The sequence below is a fragment of the Herpailurus yagouaroundi genome, unplaced genomic scaffold (assembly GCF_014898765.1).
Source record: "Herpailurus yagouaroundi ecotype Mexico unplaced genomic scaffold, PumYag 140, whole genome shotgun sequence".
NCBI lineage: Eukaryota > Metazoa > Chordata > Mammalia > Carnivora > Felidae > Herpailurus > Herpailurus yagouaroundi.
In genome coordinates, this window is record NW_024412395.1 from 62,609,121 (window position 1) to 62,628,705 (window position 19,585).

General features: G+C 36.5%; 1 protein-coding gene across 8 annotated transcripts in view; it reads right to left on the minus strand.

Annotated features, from left to right (window-relative positions):
* The window catches only part of PDE1A (phosphodiesterase 1A), a 331,722-nt gene that overhangs the window by 87,228 nt on the left and 224,909 nt on the right, over positions 1-19,585 (minus strand). For all 8 annotated transcript variants that reach the window (XM_040475566.1, XM_040475565.1, XM_040475567.1 and 5 more), the window contains one exon: positions 11,335-11,448. In XM_040475566.1, the coding sequence (XP_040331500.1) occupies positions 11,335-11,448 (114 nt within the window). The remainder of the gene's footprint in view (positions 1-11,334; positions 11,449-19,585) is intronic.

The following is a 19,585-nucleotide window of genomic DNA, read 5'->3' on the forward strand; positions in this document are numbered from 1 at the left end:
GAGAAGTCACAAAGGAAGACAGAAGGGATCTTGAGAAGGGATGCTGAATCCTGCCTGACCTTCTCCAAACAGAAAAACCCTGAGGAGGGTGACAGCACACCCCCAAATAATTTCTCAGGATCCTGGAACAGAAGAGAGCTGAATGCCTCACCCACCTCCAGCCCCCACTTCTGAAGGGAACTGGAGGACAGCAAGATCCCAGTGCTGAGCTGGTTGGTGTGTGTCTAGACAGACAGCCTCAAAGATGATGGTGACTCAGCCCAGACTGATGGAGATGGCAATGAGAGAAAAGTGAGGGAGAGTACACAGAGACAAAATATACTTGGGAAGTAGGTTTGCTGATAAAATATGGTAACGAATAAGGAAATAATGCCCTTGTATTTAAAGAGAAAAGTCTTAAGTATTTGACTTTCCAGTACGCAATCCTTGCCAAAGGACCATGTATTGTTGTTTAGCTGTATCATGGAATCAATATGTTTTGTGGGCTACCTTGGAAACTGAATCAACCTATTACTTGTTTTAAAGGAAAATAGAGTGTGAATCATAAGTAGCTAACTTAGAAATCATACATTTGTGTTAGGACTTATTAGGATAAGACGACTGCCTGGATGGCTTAGAGATTAAGAATTTGAGCTTTGAAACAAGGCAGACCTATGTGGCTATTAGGATGCTCTCAACAGCAAGTGACATCATACCTAACCTGAAGTGGCTTAAATAATAGGAACATTTATTATTTTCCTTCAGAAGAAAACTAAAGGTAGGTCGACTCCAAGAAGGGCTTATTTTTAAAGTCAGCAGGTGGATAACATCATCAAGGACTCAGGTTTCCTCCATCTTTCTATGCTGCCAACTTTTAGTGTTAGATTTAGCTTTATGCTTATGGCAAGATGGTTGTATCAGTTTCAAGCATCAAACTCAGATACAGCAAAACTCAGAGGCACAGGAGTCCTGTTTTATGGAGAGGAAAGCTTTTGCCCACAGTCCCATCAGTCTTCCTTTTATATTCCATTGATCATAATTGCATCATACATCCATATATAAACTCACTGGTTAGGGAACTGGAGGCTAATTACTAGTTTAAATCAATTAAGATTTCACTCACTTTGACCCTGGGCCTGGAATTGGTCTTCCATGAATCATTTGTCTTTGCAGAGAAGAGTAAATAATTAAAAAAAAAAAAAAGAATGAGTTATGTTGTCAAGGAAGAAGAGAAGAATGAATGTTGAATTTAAGTTTGAACTTGTCTCTGACACTTAATAATTATATGATCCTAAGCAAGTCCATTTACTTTCTTCATGCCTCAAGTTTCTTAACTTTCTAGTGGAAATAATATAAATATCTAATTTATAGGATTTTTTTGAGAATTATGTAATCATAAATGCAAACTGCATAATAAGTTTCCTTGGGTATAATTAATTGTCAAACAATTATTATTAATATCATTATTAGGAAAGAATAATATTTAAAGTGATATTTTTTCAAATCCAGTAAATATTCATTTATATTTTATTGACCCCAGGGGCACCTGGTGGCTCAGTTGGTTGAGCGTCCCACTTCGGCTCAGGTCATGATCTCGCAGTTTGTGAGTTCGAGCCCCGCGTCGGGCTCTGTGCTGACAGCTCAGAGCCTGGAGCCTGCTTCAGATTCTGTGTCTCCCTCTCTCTCTGCCCCTTCCCCGCTTATGCTCTGTCTCTCAAAAATGAATAAAAGCTAAAAAAATTTATATTTTATTGACCCCAATTTTCACAAACAGTAAGATCTTATATAATACATGGAGCTCTTTCTTGTTTGTCATCTCTCAAAAGATCTGGTCAGATTTTTTTTCTCCCTTTTCACCACTGAGGCTGTTTTTGAAAGTTTGTAGAAAGTAACACACCACAGATGGACGAAAATATGAAAATCACCCAAAATGTACCGGCACTTTTTCTAAGCCTGGTTTTCACACTCCATCCACAGGGTGAGAACAGCCTACAAACACATCACTCCAAACAACCACCCCTCCCTACAACTCACACCGTAAAAATGGAGTTCATAAAAATCATAATTTGCTTTTTAGTGATTCACTGAGCTCCAACAGTGTCTTAGCACATACCTTTCAACTTGATTTCCTCAGAGACCCCTCCAAATAAAATCAATCTAATACATAAGGCCCATATCTGTAAATGCTCCCTCACTAAGCAAATGATAAGCAGCTCCCTCCTATCACCCTGCTGGTGGCCAGGGTAGGTTAGGCATGAGCAGATCTTTATAAGGGACTTTGTAACCATGGATAAAACCACAGAATTCCAGAACAGAAAGGGGCTGGAGACTTCATCTTCCACGCAAGAAAACCAGTGACTAGAGAAAGAAGAAATCACAAACACTTGCCCAGGGGCTTATCCTTAGTAGGAGCAAAACCTGGATAGGAGTTGTTCCAAATCCCACACAGATCCTGATCCAGGTCCCCTACGTGTGGTACTAACATAATTTTCACTCTAGAGAGGACAAAGTTGTTATTGTTTAGCGGAGTACTTTCCACCATTCTCAATTCTTTGGCATGAGATTTATTTTATTTTCTTAATATAATTTATTGTCAAGTTGGCTAATATACAGTGTATACAGTGTGCTCTTGGTTTTGGGGGTAGATTCCTGTGATTCATCGCTTACATACAATACCCAGTGCTCATCCCAACAAGTGCCTTCCTCAATGCCCATCGCCCATTCTCCCCTCTCCCCTGCTCCCCACATCAACGCTTAGTTTGTTCTCTGTATTTCATAGTCTCTTACAGTTTCCTTCCCTCCCTTTCTGTTCATAACTATTTTTCCCTTTCCCTTTCCCCCATGGTCTTCTGTTAAGTTTTCCAAGTTCCACATATGAATGAAAACATATGATATCTGTCTTTCTCTGACTGACTTATTTCACTTAGTATAATACCCTTCAGTTCCATCCACGTTGTTGCAAATGGAGGATTTTATTCTTTCTCTTTTTTAGCATGAGATTTAAATAAAATTGATCCCCTCCTGGCTCATGAGATGTTTGACCACTGCATTTATATACCCACCTCCCCTGGATATACTGTTTGAGGGATACACGTATTACCTGACTAGAATCAATGAAATATAAAGGTTATGTTTGTCAGAGCCTCTGGAGAGAAACCTTTTGTCATTCCTGCTGGATTTGAAGGTGTGAGGATATAAAGCTTGAAAATACTATTGCCATCTTCCTACCACTCAAAGGATCAGAAGGAGGCCACTGCAGAGCAAACAAAACACAGAGGTGGGTCCCTAGACATCATTTTTACCTGGAGTCACCTATGCTTACAGTTAGTACTAGCCATCAATGTGTGGACAGTGAGAGTTTCTTGAAGGTGGTTTGATTGGGCTTCCTGTCACTTATAATTGAAATATTCATGAAAGGTGTTCATTAGTCCTCTTCTTTTTCCCTTCTTGCCTGTGCTGGCTCTAAATGTCCATGGAGTACACATGAGTCAGTGCCATCATGATATGTGCAGGTTGTAGTGATTAACCACAAAGGGTTTGCTCTCCATTGTTACGTTGAACCCATAGTTTTATAGTCCATGGTCTATATTTTGGCCATAATTATCGTAGCACTGTTACCCATAAAGAACACCTGAGTTTAAAATAAATACTAATTAACCTTTCTGATTTTGCAATGTTACTTATGTTTTGCTTATATGAGGAGCCTTGGCTGTGTACTAGTCAGTAAGCTCCATCTTTATCTATATTTTCCACTTAACGCTTTTCCACTTCTAAGGATAACATCTCTACCTAATCTTTCCATAACTATTATTTCTCTTTGGCCCAAATCTCTTTTTCGTTCTTCATCTCCAGGCTAATGGAAGCCTTCCATTCTATGCAAAATATAAAACAAATAAACAAACAAACAAGTAAGTGTTCCCACTAATAAACTGTTCTATTTATGCTTTTTCCTACACTAGCAAATTCTTGAAAAATAATCTAATTTCTTCTTGAGCCGTTCCATAGTAATTCTTCACACTACTATAATCTGGGTGGCTTTTCTCTTTACTGAAACTCCACTGAGTCATCAGGAATCTCCTAACTGCATCCAGTGGTTCTCCCTGTGGCATTTGATTTACCCTTTATAGTAACCCAGCTCCCATTGGCTTTTGGTGTTTCATATCTTCAGATATGCCTCCTGCTTCTATATCTGTTCTTCTGATGTCTCCTCTCTAGTAACTTTCAGTGCTTTTCCACACCTGTCCTTGACTACCTTCCTACTCCACACCTCTATTTCACATTTCATTCTGTCCCATGACTTCAGTTACTAGGGTTACATAGTGACCATATTGAGATGGAACTCCAAGAGTTTTTGAAGGCATTTGGAAGTGAGAAAAATGCACATTTGAAAAGTCAAAAATAATGTGTTGTTTTTCTACAGAGGCTTTATTTTATCTACAGAGGCAAACTGCTCTTTTGCATAATGAAAAATCTTTTGAATAGGTCATTTAGTTATATAAGAATAAAATGAAGGCCCTACTCTGGCATACAGAAGATTGATACAACATAACTACAAGAGGCTAACAATCTCTAAACAGTAATGTACACAATGTCCTCCTTGGGAGCACAGCTGCAACACTGCAGATTCAGTGTATTTTAGAAAAAAAATGTCATTTTTTTTTCTAAATATGGATTTACACTGCATAGTCTTTGAACATAATTGTTTATCCTTGCGATGAATGCACAACTTGACATTAATTTTGATAGCCCCTTTTTCTTTCTCTTGGCCTTGGAGCTTGAGGTCCTGAACTCAGGATAGGAAAATATGTTGAAAGGCACTTCCATAGGGGATAAGCTGGCTTCTGGAAGATGGGTTTCGACTTTAGAGGATTCAGAGAAATTCCTGGTAGGGGACCTCTGTGGAAGGGGTTGAGTTGCATCCATCAGGAAGGTCTTACAGCAGTTACAGCTGATTCTAGCATCAGCTTAGGGAACTGGAAGCAGGTATTGAGCTCATGCTTGGGAGTGGAACCCACCTATAGATTTCTGAATTTGAGGGAAAAGTAGGTGACCTGCAGGGGAGTGATACATCATTTTGAAGCCAGAGGCCTGGCTGCAGAGGAAAGTGATAGCCAGGGAAGATGGGTAAAATAAGTAAACACTCACTGGCCATTCTCAAAAACTTTAGGATGGGGATCATGTTGAAATAGCAAAGGACTTCCAATTATTGAAATCAAAATAAAGCATGAAAGAATCAGACCTCTGTGCTATAATCCCCAAATTCTCATCTTTGATACTATATTTCTGAACTTCAGTGCTCCTATACCTAGCATTTTCCAGACATTAAAAAAAAGGAAGTCCTTTTGTTAGAAGTCATGCATTTAAGAATGAGCATGGGGAGCTTTGCCAAAGAACAAAATTCATTAACTTAAAGGAATACCTGCAAGTCCAATCATATCCAGGTTGGAATCTCAACTCTGTACAATTCTTACTCCATGTTAGTTCCTCTGATTATGATTTAATGCCACTACTTAGTGTTTGCTCCTGTAATCTGTCCCCGTGCTTGGGTTTCCCTCTCTAACATACAACCTCCCTGTTTCTTGTTTGCAGCATTTGTCGTTGTGCTTAGTTTGATCTTCCTGGCTCTTGACAGCTCTAGCCACCAACTCTGGGTACAGTTGTGCTCCTGATTCTACTGACCAGTGTGTCTGGTATTCATTTCAGGTACTCAGTAACTATTTGTTTCATGAGTGAATGCTCCTTGGTAAATCCCTGCACTCAATGATTTCAAGAGACTTAAGCTCCGAGGTGCCCCTGACTTCACTCGATTTCTACCAGAATAACTCTGGGAATTGCTGATTGACATCAATGCATTCATGCTCAAGTTAATCTCTCACAAAATGAAGAACTCTTAGACTTAGTAAGACACAGAAGTCAACTGAGAATGTTTTTATCAAGAGGCATAGCCTATTAAGATTCCTTTCCAGCAGTTTGGGCTTTGCTTTAATTTCCAGGTAACTACATCCCACCTGTCTTCATTTTTTTTTCAGGATCAAAACCTATTTTTCAGGAAATTATTTTATGTATTCACTAGGAAGTATAAGTTATATATCTTAATACGATATGTATCCTAGAGGTATCTGCATTTTTATTAGTACAGTAAAAATAGTGTCTATTAATTAACTTTTACTCTATCAGGTATTGTGCTGCTTTTAATCCTCAGATCAGCCCTATAAGGTTAGCATTGTCATTATTCTTATTTTACAGATGATGAAGCTAGGAAATAGAGAGGTTATGTAACTTGCTTAAAGAAAGGAAGTATTGAATGGAGGATCCGGGTTTTGAACAACCGATTCTTTCTAAATCCAGAGTCAGCACTCTAACTATGGTAATTCTAAGCCTTGGATCCACTCACATTGACAAAATGAAGATATATATTATGTTGTTCAGTGGTATTAGTAAACATAATATCCATCTCTGTAAGTATCCCTCCCAGACAGCTGCCTCCCCTCATGAATAGCAATTCATGAGGCCACGGATGCTACTTTGCCTGGCAATATCCAAATCTAAATAGTGACAATCAGACAGATTTTTCTGTCTCTCTCTCTCTCTTAAGGCCACATGTTTCTGGATTACAACTGTTGCCGCTCTGAAAAACAATAGCCTCTAGGGACACATCTGAAAGCAGGACTCATAAAATATTTGCATTTACATTTGAAAACGTCTTGTTAAAAAACCAACAAACACTTGTATTCATTTAGGAAATTATTCTATAATCCTTCAAAGAAGGTCAGAATTCAAATTCTGTCAGAAACTCTGTTTCTATTTTTCTTATTTAAATCGCCCTTTAAGAGAGATGTTTTGTTTTGATTTGTTTTCTTAACTGAAACCCTGAAATTACCAAGGCTTAGCAGAAAAAGGGACGGGTGTGTGTGTGTGTGTGTGTGTGTGTGTGTGTGCGTGTGCGCGTGTGTATGGGTTTTAAACTGATTCATAATTTGTTTTGTCCTGCTTTATTAGGTGTTGACCTTTTTGTGCAATCCAGCCCAAATTTCCAAAAAAAAAAAAAAAAATGCCTCTCTGGAATAATCCCTGAACCATTTTTTTTTTCTAGAAAGAGAATTTTCCTTTAAAAAATGTCACAGAAGTCAGCAGGTTTTTAATTTAAAGTTTAAAAGCAACTAAATATTTCTTCATCCCTCTTCCTTCTAAATCATTATGTTTTACTAATATTCCAAAAGCAAATGCAACTTTAATAATTATATACACATCTCAACAGAAGCATTCTCAATTTACTGCTGTGTCTTACTAAGTCAATTGGAAACATGATATGTATCCTAGAGGTATCTGTATTTTTATTAGTACAATAAAAATTGTATCAAGCATCAAGTATTGTTGCTTTAAAATTTCTTGGGCTGTTTTTTTTTTTTTATCATAAAGTCACAGCCTTAGAAGATATACAAGAGATACCCTTAGGTTTAATGAGGGACATGATTGTAAATGTTAATCCACAGACTCTCCAAAAACATAAATCCTGACTTGTTGCATTTCCCAGTTTCCCCAGTGTAAAGAAATACTCCCACTGTAGCCAATTTCAAGCTACTGATGTGGCATCACTGAAGGCAGAGTTGGAAGTGATTCAAACACCATCCACACCACTGGTTCTGACAACCCTGACAGCACATGAGCTTTCCTCAGAATTTCCAGGAAGTCTCCGAAGTTGCCCAAGTCAGATGTTACTCAAGGGAAGCAGATGAGAATTGTGCTTAACAGCCAAGCCCTCAAGGTGGGTGCCCAAGCCCCTAAGTCCATTAAGTTACTTTCTGTGTTCCCTCAGGTAGGTTGTGTAACTTTTCTGTCAACGTGTTTCCTCTTATGCATGAAGTATATAAAATGGTAATAATGTTTCTATCCCATGGGATTGCTGTGATAATTAAATGAAATAGTGTATTAAAATGCTTCAAAGATTTCTTGGCACAGAGCAGTCTATAATAAGAGGCTTCTAGTTATAAATTTGGGTGTTGCTTTTCCAGGATCTATCATTCCAACTGTCAGAATGTTTTACGTATTGCCATCTTAATTTTTCAGAGGTCATTAAAAACCATCCTGCTCAACAGCAATAGCCCGAGAGGAGCCAGTTATAGAAAAAAGAGCACTAAAAGCAATAACAGAAGTCATACCTTAGTTTCTGTGCCTAGCTTTGCCAAAGCCTAAGTCTGTGACCCTTGGAAAACATGTTTACTTCTAGGAGCTTTGGTTCTCTCATTGGTGAAGTGAAGAAAGTAATGGTAATCCTGCCAACTGCATCAGATTGTGAAGAGACTAATGTGAGCCCTTGGAAGACGGTCCGAATGTGGGTTATTATTATTAATCCAGGTTAAAAATCAAGATGCCATGGAAGCATGGAAGCATTAAAATAAAATAGTGAAGAGGTTTATATCATTTGAGTAAAAGTTGGGGATCATGTAGTGTTAAGAACTGGGATTATTTTTAGAAAAGAACACACACACACACACACACACACACACACACACACACACACCAGTTCTACCATGAAGCAGTTAAACATTTTTTTCTTTCCACAAAAAAAAAATTTTCAAATGAAAGGAATGATGCTTACAAATGTAACATGTGTAAATGAATTAGGGATCATGGAGAACTAAGTTAACAAAATATCTATAGAATCATAATTTCTGGAAGGAAATACAATATAAAAATCTATCAAATGAAAAGCAAGATATTTATGAAAATTAGATAGTTAGCATTATGCCATCATAAGATGGATAATGCAAATCTCCAATTCTTTAAGGTAAAAGTTCCTTAGTTTTATAAATAAATATAAAAAATAAAATGTCAAGGACTGGTTGAAGAAATCTTAAACATAATGGCCACTCAATTTGTGAATAATAAAAAGCACACATGAAAATGAGGGAGTAAGGAAATTACAGGAACATTAGATTTTTTTAAATATACAAACTTTGAATCTCTGTTCACTTAGAAGAACCATATGCATTATATACACACTCAGTGAAAGTTAAGGAAGAAAATAACTCTGCAAATGGTTTATGATCTTAAAGTGTGCCTAGGATTTTCCCCCTAATTTATGAATCTAAGTCATGTTTTAACTGAAAAGTTCTGTTAACAGAAAAAAAATCACCTGTGCAACATAACCCGCACCATGTTCTTTTCTGTCCATTATTAGTGAAAACTCTCATCTGATATTAAAAAGGTCAGTGACATAAATGATATATCATGATATAGGAAGATCTCCAAGTTTCCTTATTTAAGGGGAAAAAAGCAAAATAAACATTGTGTATATAGTGTGCTACTTTCCATAAAAGCAAAACAGAAAAATACGAAATAAAAATTTGTAATACATCATTGGAAATATACATAAATTTATGAATTGGAAATATAAGTAGATTGGGGTAGGATAAGGGTGGAGGCAAGGTGTTCATGAGGCACCTTTACCTTATTTTGATTTTTTAATCATGTGAATTATTACCTGTGAAACAACAGTGGTGTGTGTGTGTGTGTGTTTCATCCACTACTCATAGACATATAAAACTTCAATTTTAGGGGGCGCCTGGGTGGCTCAGTCGGTTAAGCGGCCGACTTCGACTCAGGTCATGATCTCACGGTCCGTGAGTTTGAGTCCCGCGTCGGGCTCTGTGCTGACAGCTCAGAGCCTGGAACCTGTTTCAGGTTCTGTGTCTCCCTCTCTCTGACCCTCCCCTGTTCATGCTCTGTCTCTCCCTGTCTCAAAAATAAATAAAACATTTAAAAAATTTAAAAAAAACTTCAATTTTACATCTGGCTTAACAGTTCTCCCCTCCCCCATGCTCAGGCTTGACTCACACATGGACACCTGCAGAAGGGAAGGGGCATGATGGATGTTCACTCTCCATGTTCCATCACCAGCACCACTCACTCTGCTGTTTCTTACCATTCAACAGTGTGATAGGAGTGGCAGAAAATTATAGGAGTCAAAGGGCATTACACGACTGATGTGTTTGTTGTCATCTATGTGACAAATGCCCAAATACTGGTTATTTTTCTCTTCTGGGAGCTTTTGTGTATCCTTCAGAGAACTTGCTATACCAAGAGGTTACCTTGACCATTATGTGTTCTCTGATATCTGGGTTGAATCTTTTATCTCCCTCATTCATTCAACAATCACCACATGCAGCCTCTTTTTCACCTTCTGAAGGCAGTTGCCTTTCAATACTGGTCAATCCCTTCAAAAGACCTATACTGCATCTGCTTCATGACTTTGAAAAACTTAGTGCCTTTTCTATGCTAAGCTCTGGAATGAGTTTATTCTCTCCCTCCACAGTGTCCCTGTTACCTGTGAATTCAAGGTAGTCTGAATTAGCCTGCCACCTTTGACTCTGTTGAGATGAGAATCAGGAACCGGTCTCAGTACCCTCTAAACTGCTAGAGATAGTGCACAAATCTCTTACAAACTGTCATATCATACTCCACTAAGTCTTCTATTAGCAGTAGGATCCTCAGGACCCTCTCTTGAGGTTCTGAGGTAAGTATTCCCTTAGAGAAAAAAGGGGAAATGCACAGTTCTCTCTTAAGGCCAGGGTTTTTTAACCTCCATACTATTGACACATGGGGGCTGTATAATTCTTTGTCGTGGGGGATTTTCCTGTAGCAGCATCTCTAGCCTCTACCCATCACCAAATAGTAGCACACTCCCATCAGCCAAACCAAAAATGTCTACAAACATTGCCAAATGACCCCAGGGAGGCAAATTCCCTAGTCAAGAGCCACAGAACTAGGCTAACAACCTTCTTCAAATAAATCCCCATTTCTTAATCTCCTTACCACTCTGCTAAACAGGAGGCTAGGTGATAAGGTTTAGGTGGTGATCAAATACACATTTGGGACTGTTTCTTAACAAGCCCTGGAGAGTGTCTAATAGGTATATCTTATGAGAATGCATGGGCATGTGACACCCATTTTCTCAGAAGGAACTCTTAAATCTGGAAATAATAGGAAAATCCTTACATCAGTAAAAATCGGTACAAGCTTACATCTGTCTCTGATGTTTACAAATCTATGCCTAAGGGCAATGAGTGTAGGAGGAGAAGAGACTCTAATGTGTTCATTTTATGACTTAATTTTTTGACTATTTTTTGATATTCAACCATTTGAATATCATAAAATGTGTATGTTTTTTAGAAAGAATCATAGTCCAGTTAAGTAGCTCTAAGAAAAAAAATCTCTTTAAATTTTAATACGATTTTGATTTTGGTTTCATGACTAAGATATGCTAAATTCATGTTTGAGATAAATGAAGGCCAAGAAAGAGGAGAAAAGGGAGAGAGACAAAGAAGATAAAAGGGAAAGGAGGCTAAAACTTACCTTGTTTCATCAATATAAACAGCTTCCAACACAGATGCTGCATATTCAATGTTCTTCTTTAAGTCTACAACGTTAACATCACCTTTTTCCAGCTGCTTCACTAAGCATCTTAGTCTGTTTTAAAAAAAGTAGTCAAAAAAGAGAGAAATAAGAGGAGATTTATTATAATCATATGGAAAACACTCTAATATTAAATACACAAATCAATTTAAATTATTAACATATCTTTCTAGGTCATCAAATAGAAATATTTTGAGGAGTTTTTTGATATAATTAAGATCAGTTTTTCTCACTTAGACAACTCTTAAAAGTTATATTCACCTCTCAATAATATTAGGGGTGTACATTGTTATTTTAGGTACTATATTTCAAGGACAGTCTTTCTGAAAATTGAAAACAATATAGATATTTCCATAAAAGTATTTCCCAATATTAGAATTTATTCTATGGCTGCTCTGCTTCTTTAGAGCTGTAACTAAAAAATTATTTAAGGGTACTTTTTTTTTTTACCACTACTGTGGCAATTATTCACGGTATATAGCAATAACAAAAATGAAAGGCAAAAGATCTGAGAAAATACGATTATGATGAGAAAAAAATCTATGTATGAATGCTTATTATTTTTACTGAAATGATTTTTCACCTGAGGCAAATCTGTACAATATTTTCTCTCGCTTTTGTCCATACAATGATGTGTCCCAACTCTCTGAGGAATTTTAAAGCCTGGATCAACTAAGCCATGTCTGGAATCTGGACTCACAGAAACTGTTAGATCATTAATGGTATTGTCTGAAGCCACTAAATTTGGGGATTATTTTTTATGCAGCAATAGATATTTCATGAAGTGAGACAATACAAATTGCTACTATAAGTTTCTAACATTTTTAGAAATTTTTGTGCTTTAATTATAAACCAAGTGTTTCTGAAGATATTACCCTATACTAGGCAGAAAAGGAAAACAAATTCCTTATTCTCTACATTGTATAGATAAAAAATGTGAAGACAATTTATCCATTTTCCCAAGTCAGCAGACAATTTAATTCCATTCCTGAGCAAAAGTATTTCAGAGAGAATGGAGTACATCTACTTTTAGGCATTGTCTTAAAGATAGTGTAGCAGATTTTCTGAAAACTTACTTTGGATGATTTCCAATATCAAGGCTAAGGGTGTAAAGACAAGTTAAAATTTTCAGTAAGGGTTTTGACAAATTATTTCTCCATAGGAAAAAGGCACACCTAGACTAAAACTTCTTATTCAGGAATCTACAAATAATTCTCTTTTGTATCATATGCTTTTATATGATAAAATATTAGCAGATAACCACATTGCAAAATAAAATCTATGTATTAATAAATTAAATACGTCTCATTCATATAGTCAGCAAAACAAAACAAATCAAAGATAACAACTAAAGCAGGTTACTTATGAAAACTAAGCCTATCTGAATATGATGATAATGGAGTAACACATAGAGATTTTTGTAATGTGTATGACCTACGTACATTATATTTAGTGAAATTGCCTTTTATGTGTGAAAGCAAAAGAAAAGAATTCACAGGTCTGCAGTGACTTAAAAATATATCCCTCATGTATCCTTCTTGTGAAAAGTACCTGGTACAGCTTGGTTGTATTTCATGTTTGTATGACTTAATTTTAAAAGCAGTAAGTACTTCAGATAATTGCTTCTTTTCTTCTGAATAAATAAACTCTATTTTTATTTGAGTTAGCAATCCTCTCCACTAAAAAAATCTACATTTTTTCAAGCTCTCTTAAAGCTAGGTATAGTCATTTTACAGCTTTCTGGCCAAGGAGAGTAAGAAGAAGTTGTTGAGTAAGACTTCTGGAACAATTATTTTGAAGAAGGCTAACTCAGGTGGAAGGGGTTCTCTTTTATCCTTTCCGGTTCCTTGCTGCCCAAATGCAGTGGAAGTGTCTGAAGATCCAGTAGCCATTTAGAGTCTTGAGGCAATCTGGCAATCAGAAATTACCGGAGAGAATGGCAGACAAGGAAGATGGAAGTGGCCTGAGTCTCAGGCTGGGAATCCACCCTAACGAAGTCACCCACTTCTGAAGTTATTTCGTATGAGAAAACAAAAAAGAAATGTTTTGTTTAAGCTACTATTATTTTGAGACTTTCATGTGCAGCTGAGCCCAATCCTAACCAATAAGTCAAATGAATAAGAAATGACTCAGAATTCAAAAATGGCGAAACATCATAGAAAATGAGAGGGGAGGGGCGCCTGGGTGGCGCAGTCGGTTAAGCATCCGACTTCAGCCAGGTCACGATCTCGCGGTCCGTGAGTTCGAGCCCTGCGTCGGGCTCTGGGCTGATGGCTCAGAGCCTGGAGCCTGTTTCCGATTCTGTGTCTCCCTGTCTCTCTGCCCCTCGCCCGTTCATGCTCTGTCTCTCTCTGTCCCAAAAATAAATAAACATTGAAAAAAAAAAAAAAAAAGAAAAAGAAAATGAGAGGGGATGCCCCAGGGAAAGTGCCCACAGACAGGTGCACTTCCGCAATCATGACAGCCTGCAGTTGTCCTCAGGGGTATCATCCCATCAGCAGATCAGACCTGATGAAACCTCTGACAGGGAACATGCTCTTTCACAGAGACATCTTGATGTGGTTTAAAAATAAAGTTATGCATTTTGATATTTTAATAGGGGTATAAATCTATACTCTGACACAAGAAATTGCTCTGAAAAAATACTCCAAGAAGGTTTTACCACCTAGAAAATCTAGTTAGATAAGTTTATAAGTATAAAATCATAGTCACATACACACACACACACACACACACACACACACACACACCCCACACACACACTCCTAAACTCACTATGTTGATCCAAAAGACCGGAAGGAAATATATATTTGGGGGTTACTAGGACTTCTTCCTCTTTTATTTCCCTGCCTGTATGCACCTAATTTCCTTTAGTGAGTGCAAAGTTCTATTTACATAAGCAAACTATTGCATTGTAAAAAGACTATTTATAAACAGAACAGCAGGTTAATGGAATAATTTATATGCATAGAACAATCCCCAACCATCTTATTTAGGCTATTATTTCATTCTCTTTATAGATAAAAAGGTCAAATGTCTTTATTATTCATTTTCAAATGATCATAATTTTGAAACTAGTAGGTTTTAAAATATTAATGCTTTACCACATACATCTATACAAATTTTTAATTTTTTAAGTTTATTTTGAGAGAGAAAAAGCGTGTGCACAAAAGCAAGGGAGGGGCAGAGTGACAGGGAGAGAGAATCACAAGCAGGCTCTGCGCTGTCAGCACAGAGCCCAATGCAGGGCTCAGTCTCATGAACCGTGAGATTATGACCTGAGCCAAAATCCAGAGTCGGACACTTAACTGACTGAGCCACCTAGGCACCCCCAAGTTTTGTATTTTTTAAAAAAATAACTATATTTACCTAATTACTCAGTCATCCTATGGGTCAATCTCAGAACCAAAACAGGAATCAGTCATGTGTAAAATGAACAGGTTCTCTTAATTTAGTAAAACATCTTTTTAATAATGATTTGGTTTCTTTCATCACAGTAAAGAAGCATGGTGAAAAACAGTGTTCTTAATGCTGTTCTTAAGGTCTAGGTATGTTCTTATGGTTCCCAAAGTTTAGGTTAAGTATACTTGTTAGATGTTCTAATCTGTGCAGTTTCTGGCCCACTAATCTGTGGTTGGAGACTCCACTGGCTACTTTGCTGGGTAGCAAAATGAGTTAACAGCTGTTCTATCAAACATAGACCAGCTATTTATAGGTCAATGATATTGCCAAAAAGGTGTTGAAAACCCCAGTCAGTTAAATAGATATTAAACATTTATTACCATGCCTGTGGCTCTGTAAATATATACATTTATACATATAAATTATTTTATGTATTTATATACATATATTAATACATATAAGAATATATATGAATGCATATATAAGAATGCACACACACATGTATAAGACATGGGCACTTGTGTGTGCACCACAGTATCTGTCTTCAAGGTATTTACAATCTCTGGGGGTAGCATAACATATGCACATAATATGGTCAAATGTTGAAATGCATACATTCCCCATTACTTCTTTTACACAACCCTGATTTTACACAACCCTAAGAAAAATGATTTAGTCATTGTTCCTCAAACATTCTCACATCATCCTAGATTGAAGCTCTTCTTTCTTACAGAAATACCTTTCTCCATATCTCATCTTTTACTGCCTAAATCATGCTTAGTAAATAGGAGTATCTTGGGTGCTACCTATATCATAAGTCCTTTGAAGATTACCATCCATTGTGTTCTCTCCAAACTTAGAAACTAAACCACACTTCATTTATTCCTTACTAAAAAAACTGAAATTTCTCTGGCTTCCTTATAATTTCAATTTTGTGTACATGATGTTTTTCCAATCCAATAAAAAAATGATAAGGACTACAAAGAAGCAGGGTAATTGATCCATAATGAGGATAAAAATTAATCAGTCAAACTTGGCCCAAATATGACAAAGATGATAGTATTAGAAGGCAAGGATGTTAAAACCATCATTATTAAAACACAATTATGTAAAAAACATTATGCCAATAAATTCATTTTTTTTTAATTTTTTTTTTCAACGTTTATTTATTTTTGGGACAGAGAGAGACAGAGCATGAACGGGGGAGGGGCAGAGAGAGAGGGAGACACAGAATCAGAAACAGGCTCCAGGCTCCGAGCCATCAGCCCAGAGCCCGACGCGGGGCTCGAACTCACGGACCGCGAGATCGTGACCTGGCTGAAGTCGGACGCTTAACCGACTGCGCCACCCAGGCGCCCCTGCCAATAAATTCAATAATTCAAATAGAATGAACAATTTCCTTAAAAGACACAAACTATCAAATCTCAAGAAGAAATGAATAAACTGAATTTTCAGTTTAAAGTGTTAACATAAAGAAACTTCAGGCCCATATGACTTCATTGGTGAAATATGAAAAAATATTAAGGAAAAATAATACCTGTTGTCTTCAAATTTTTCCAGAAAAATCCTATATCCTAATCCTAATCTTATGTCATTCTGAGAAGTCAAAATTGCCCTTATAACAAAACCAGATGAAAACATTAGCAGAAGAAGGAAGAGGAGGAAGGGGAGGAGGAGGAACAACCTATCAATAAATATGCCTCATGAACATAAATGTAAACAATCCTTAACACTTTGAGAAATCAAATCCACCAATATCTAAAAGAATAGTACATCATAAGATTAAAAAATTAATTGGGGCGCCTGGGTGGCGCAGTCGGTTAAGCGTCCGACTTCGGCCAGGTCACGATCTCGCGGTCCGTGAGTTCGAGCCCCGCGTCGGGCTCTGGGCTGATGGCTCAGAGCCTGGAGCCTGTTTCCGATTCTGTGCCTCCCTCTCTCTCTGCCCCTCCCCCGTTCATGCTCTGTCTCTCTCTGTCCCAAAAATAAATAAACGTTGGAAAAAAAAAATTAAAAAAAAAAATTAATCAATGTAACTCACTATATTAAGAGACTAAATAAGAAAGGAATAGACTAAATAAACAGGAATAGAGAAGAGCTTCCTCACTTGATAAAGGTTACAAAAATCTACAGCTAATGTCATAAGTAAGGTTAAGTGACTGAATGCTTTCTGCCAAACATCACGAATAAGGAAGGGTGTAGTCTCATCCCAGCTATTCATCACTGTACTGATGTTTTAGCCAATGCAATAAGGCGAGAGTAAAAGGCATCCATGTTGGAAAGAAAGCAATGAAACTATTTTTGTTCACAGGCAACATGATTCTCTAAGTAGAAAATCTGATATAATATGCCAAAGTTACTAAAAGTATTAAATTATTTTAACAAGCTTGCAATATAAAAAAAAGAAAAAGTCAATATCCTTTCTATATGTAGTCATGGGATAATCTGACATTAAAATGAAAAGCAGTATCATTTAAAATAGTACCAAAAAATATGAAATTCTTTGACATAAGTCTGACAAACTGTATGGAGCCCTATACACTGAAAACTATAAAACATTACTGAAAGGAATAAAAGTAGACCTAAATCAATGAAATGCATGTGTTCATGGATTGAAACACTGAATATTGTTAACGCATCATTTTCCTCAAATGTAACTACAGAGTCAATGCAATCCCAATAAATGTCCTAGCAGGTTTTTGTTGTTGTTATATATATTGACATGCTAATTCTAAAACTCATACAGAAATGCAAAGAACCTAGAATAGTCAAAACAAATGTAACAAAAAGAACAAGTTGGAGGACTTACACTATTTCAATACTTGTAAGACTTTAAGACTTATTTTAAAATTTTTAAAATGTTTTGTTTATTTTTGAGAGACAGAGAAATAGCATGAGTGGAGGAGGGGCAGAGAGAGGGAGACACAGAATCTGAAGCAGGCTCCAGGCTCTGAGCTGTCAACTCAGGACCTGACACGGGGCTCAAACCCATAAACATGAGATCATGACCTGAGTTGAAGTTGGCTGCTTAATTGACTGAGCCACCAAGCACCCTTTCAAGACTTATTTTAAAGCTACAGTAATCAGTACAGTAAAAATAGCATAATCTGGTACATTATTAGCACCAAGAGAAGTCTGTAGATCAATGGAACAGAATATAACCTAGAAAGACAGCCACAAATATAGAGAATTGATTTTGGAGAAAAGATACAAAGCTAATTCAGTGTAAAAAAGACAGCCTACATAATAAATGGGGCTGGATAAATAGAAATACTTATGTGTAAAAGGAACTTTGATCCATACATGTACCATAGATCTAAATGTATATGCTAAAACTGGGAGCCTAGAAGAAACCATAGGAGAAAATTCTGTCATCTTGAGTCAGCCAAAGATGTCCTGTACACAACACATAAAGCACTATCTATAGAAAAAGTAGTAAGTTAAACTTCATCAATATTAAGAACTTCTGTCCTTCAAAACATTGTTAAAAGAATTAAAAGAAAAGCCATAGACTAGGAGAATATATTTGCAAATCATGTATCTAATAAAAGATCTGTATCCAAAACACCCAAAAGAACTTGCAGAACTCAATAATAACAAGACAAACAAACCAATACAAAAAATACAAATGATTTGAACAGACTCTTCACCAAAAAACATATATTCATTGCAAACATGAAAAGATGCTCAAAATTACTAAGTATTAGAAAAAATTCAAATTAAAACAATAATAAGATGCAATCAAACACCTATTAGAATGGCCAAAAGTAAAATAACTGATCATACTAAATATTAGCAAAGATGCAAAGCAACAAAAATTACCATACACTATTGTTGGTAATATAAATAGGTACAATCATTTTGAAAACAGTTTCTTAAAAAGTTAAACATGTATCTACCATATGAATCAGCCACTCTATTCTTTGGTGGAGAGGAAAAGAAACATGTCTTTTTAGAGACTTGTACACAAATATTCATAGAAGCTTTATTTGTAATAGCCTCCAAATGGAAACAACCCAATAGTACATAGAAAAAACAAACTAGGGCATATCCATCCAAAATTCTACTCAGCAATAAAAGGAATGAACTACTGACATGACTAAATGCCAAGTAATTATGCTAGTGAAATAAGATATGTGCATACTGTATGATTCCACTTACACAAAATTTTAGAAAATGCAATGATCCTTACAATGACAGGAATCAGATCAGTGGTTGCCTGAAATAGAGGAGGAGGAGGGGGTGGGGGGGAGGTCAGGGAGGAAAGGGAAGGAAATATTACAAACGAAGCTCAAGGAAACTTTTGAAATTAAGGGAGATGTTCATTTTCCTAATTGTGGTCATGATTTCATAGGTGTATACATATATCAATTTTTACCAAGTTATAAATTAAAAAATGAAATATGTAATCAGTAATTTGAGGTAGAAAAAGGATGTATGCAAAATAGATGCTTCTCTTACATATCTTCCTTTTTCACCAATCTTATTGAAATATTAAAGTTCTAATGTATACTAGTAGAGACACAAAAAAAAGCAAGCAGCATTACACTCCTAATGATCTTTTCCTAAAGAGAATGACACTAATCTTTGATAATTCATAAGGCTTATAAATCAGCCTGAATATTATGAACAGATTTTGATCTTAGCTTACCTTACCTTGTAATGATCAGAATACTTAGAAGAAAACAGGAATGAAAATAGAAACACCATCTTTGAACATAACCGATTGGCTTTGTGGTTCAAGAAGTAGTTGTAGAGTAGAAACAATTTCTACCTTTGAACAAAGAAT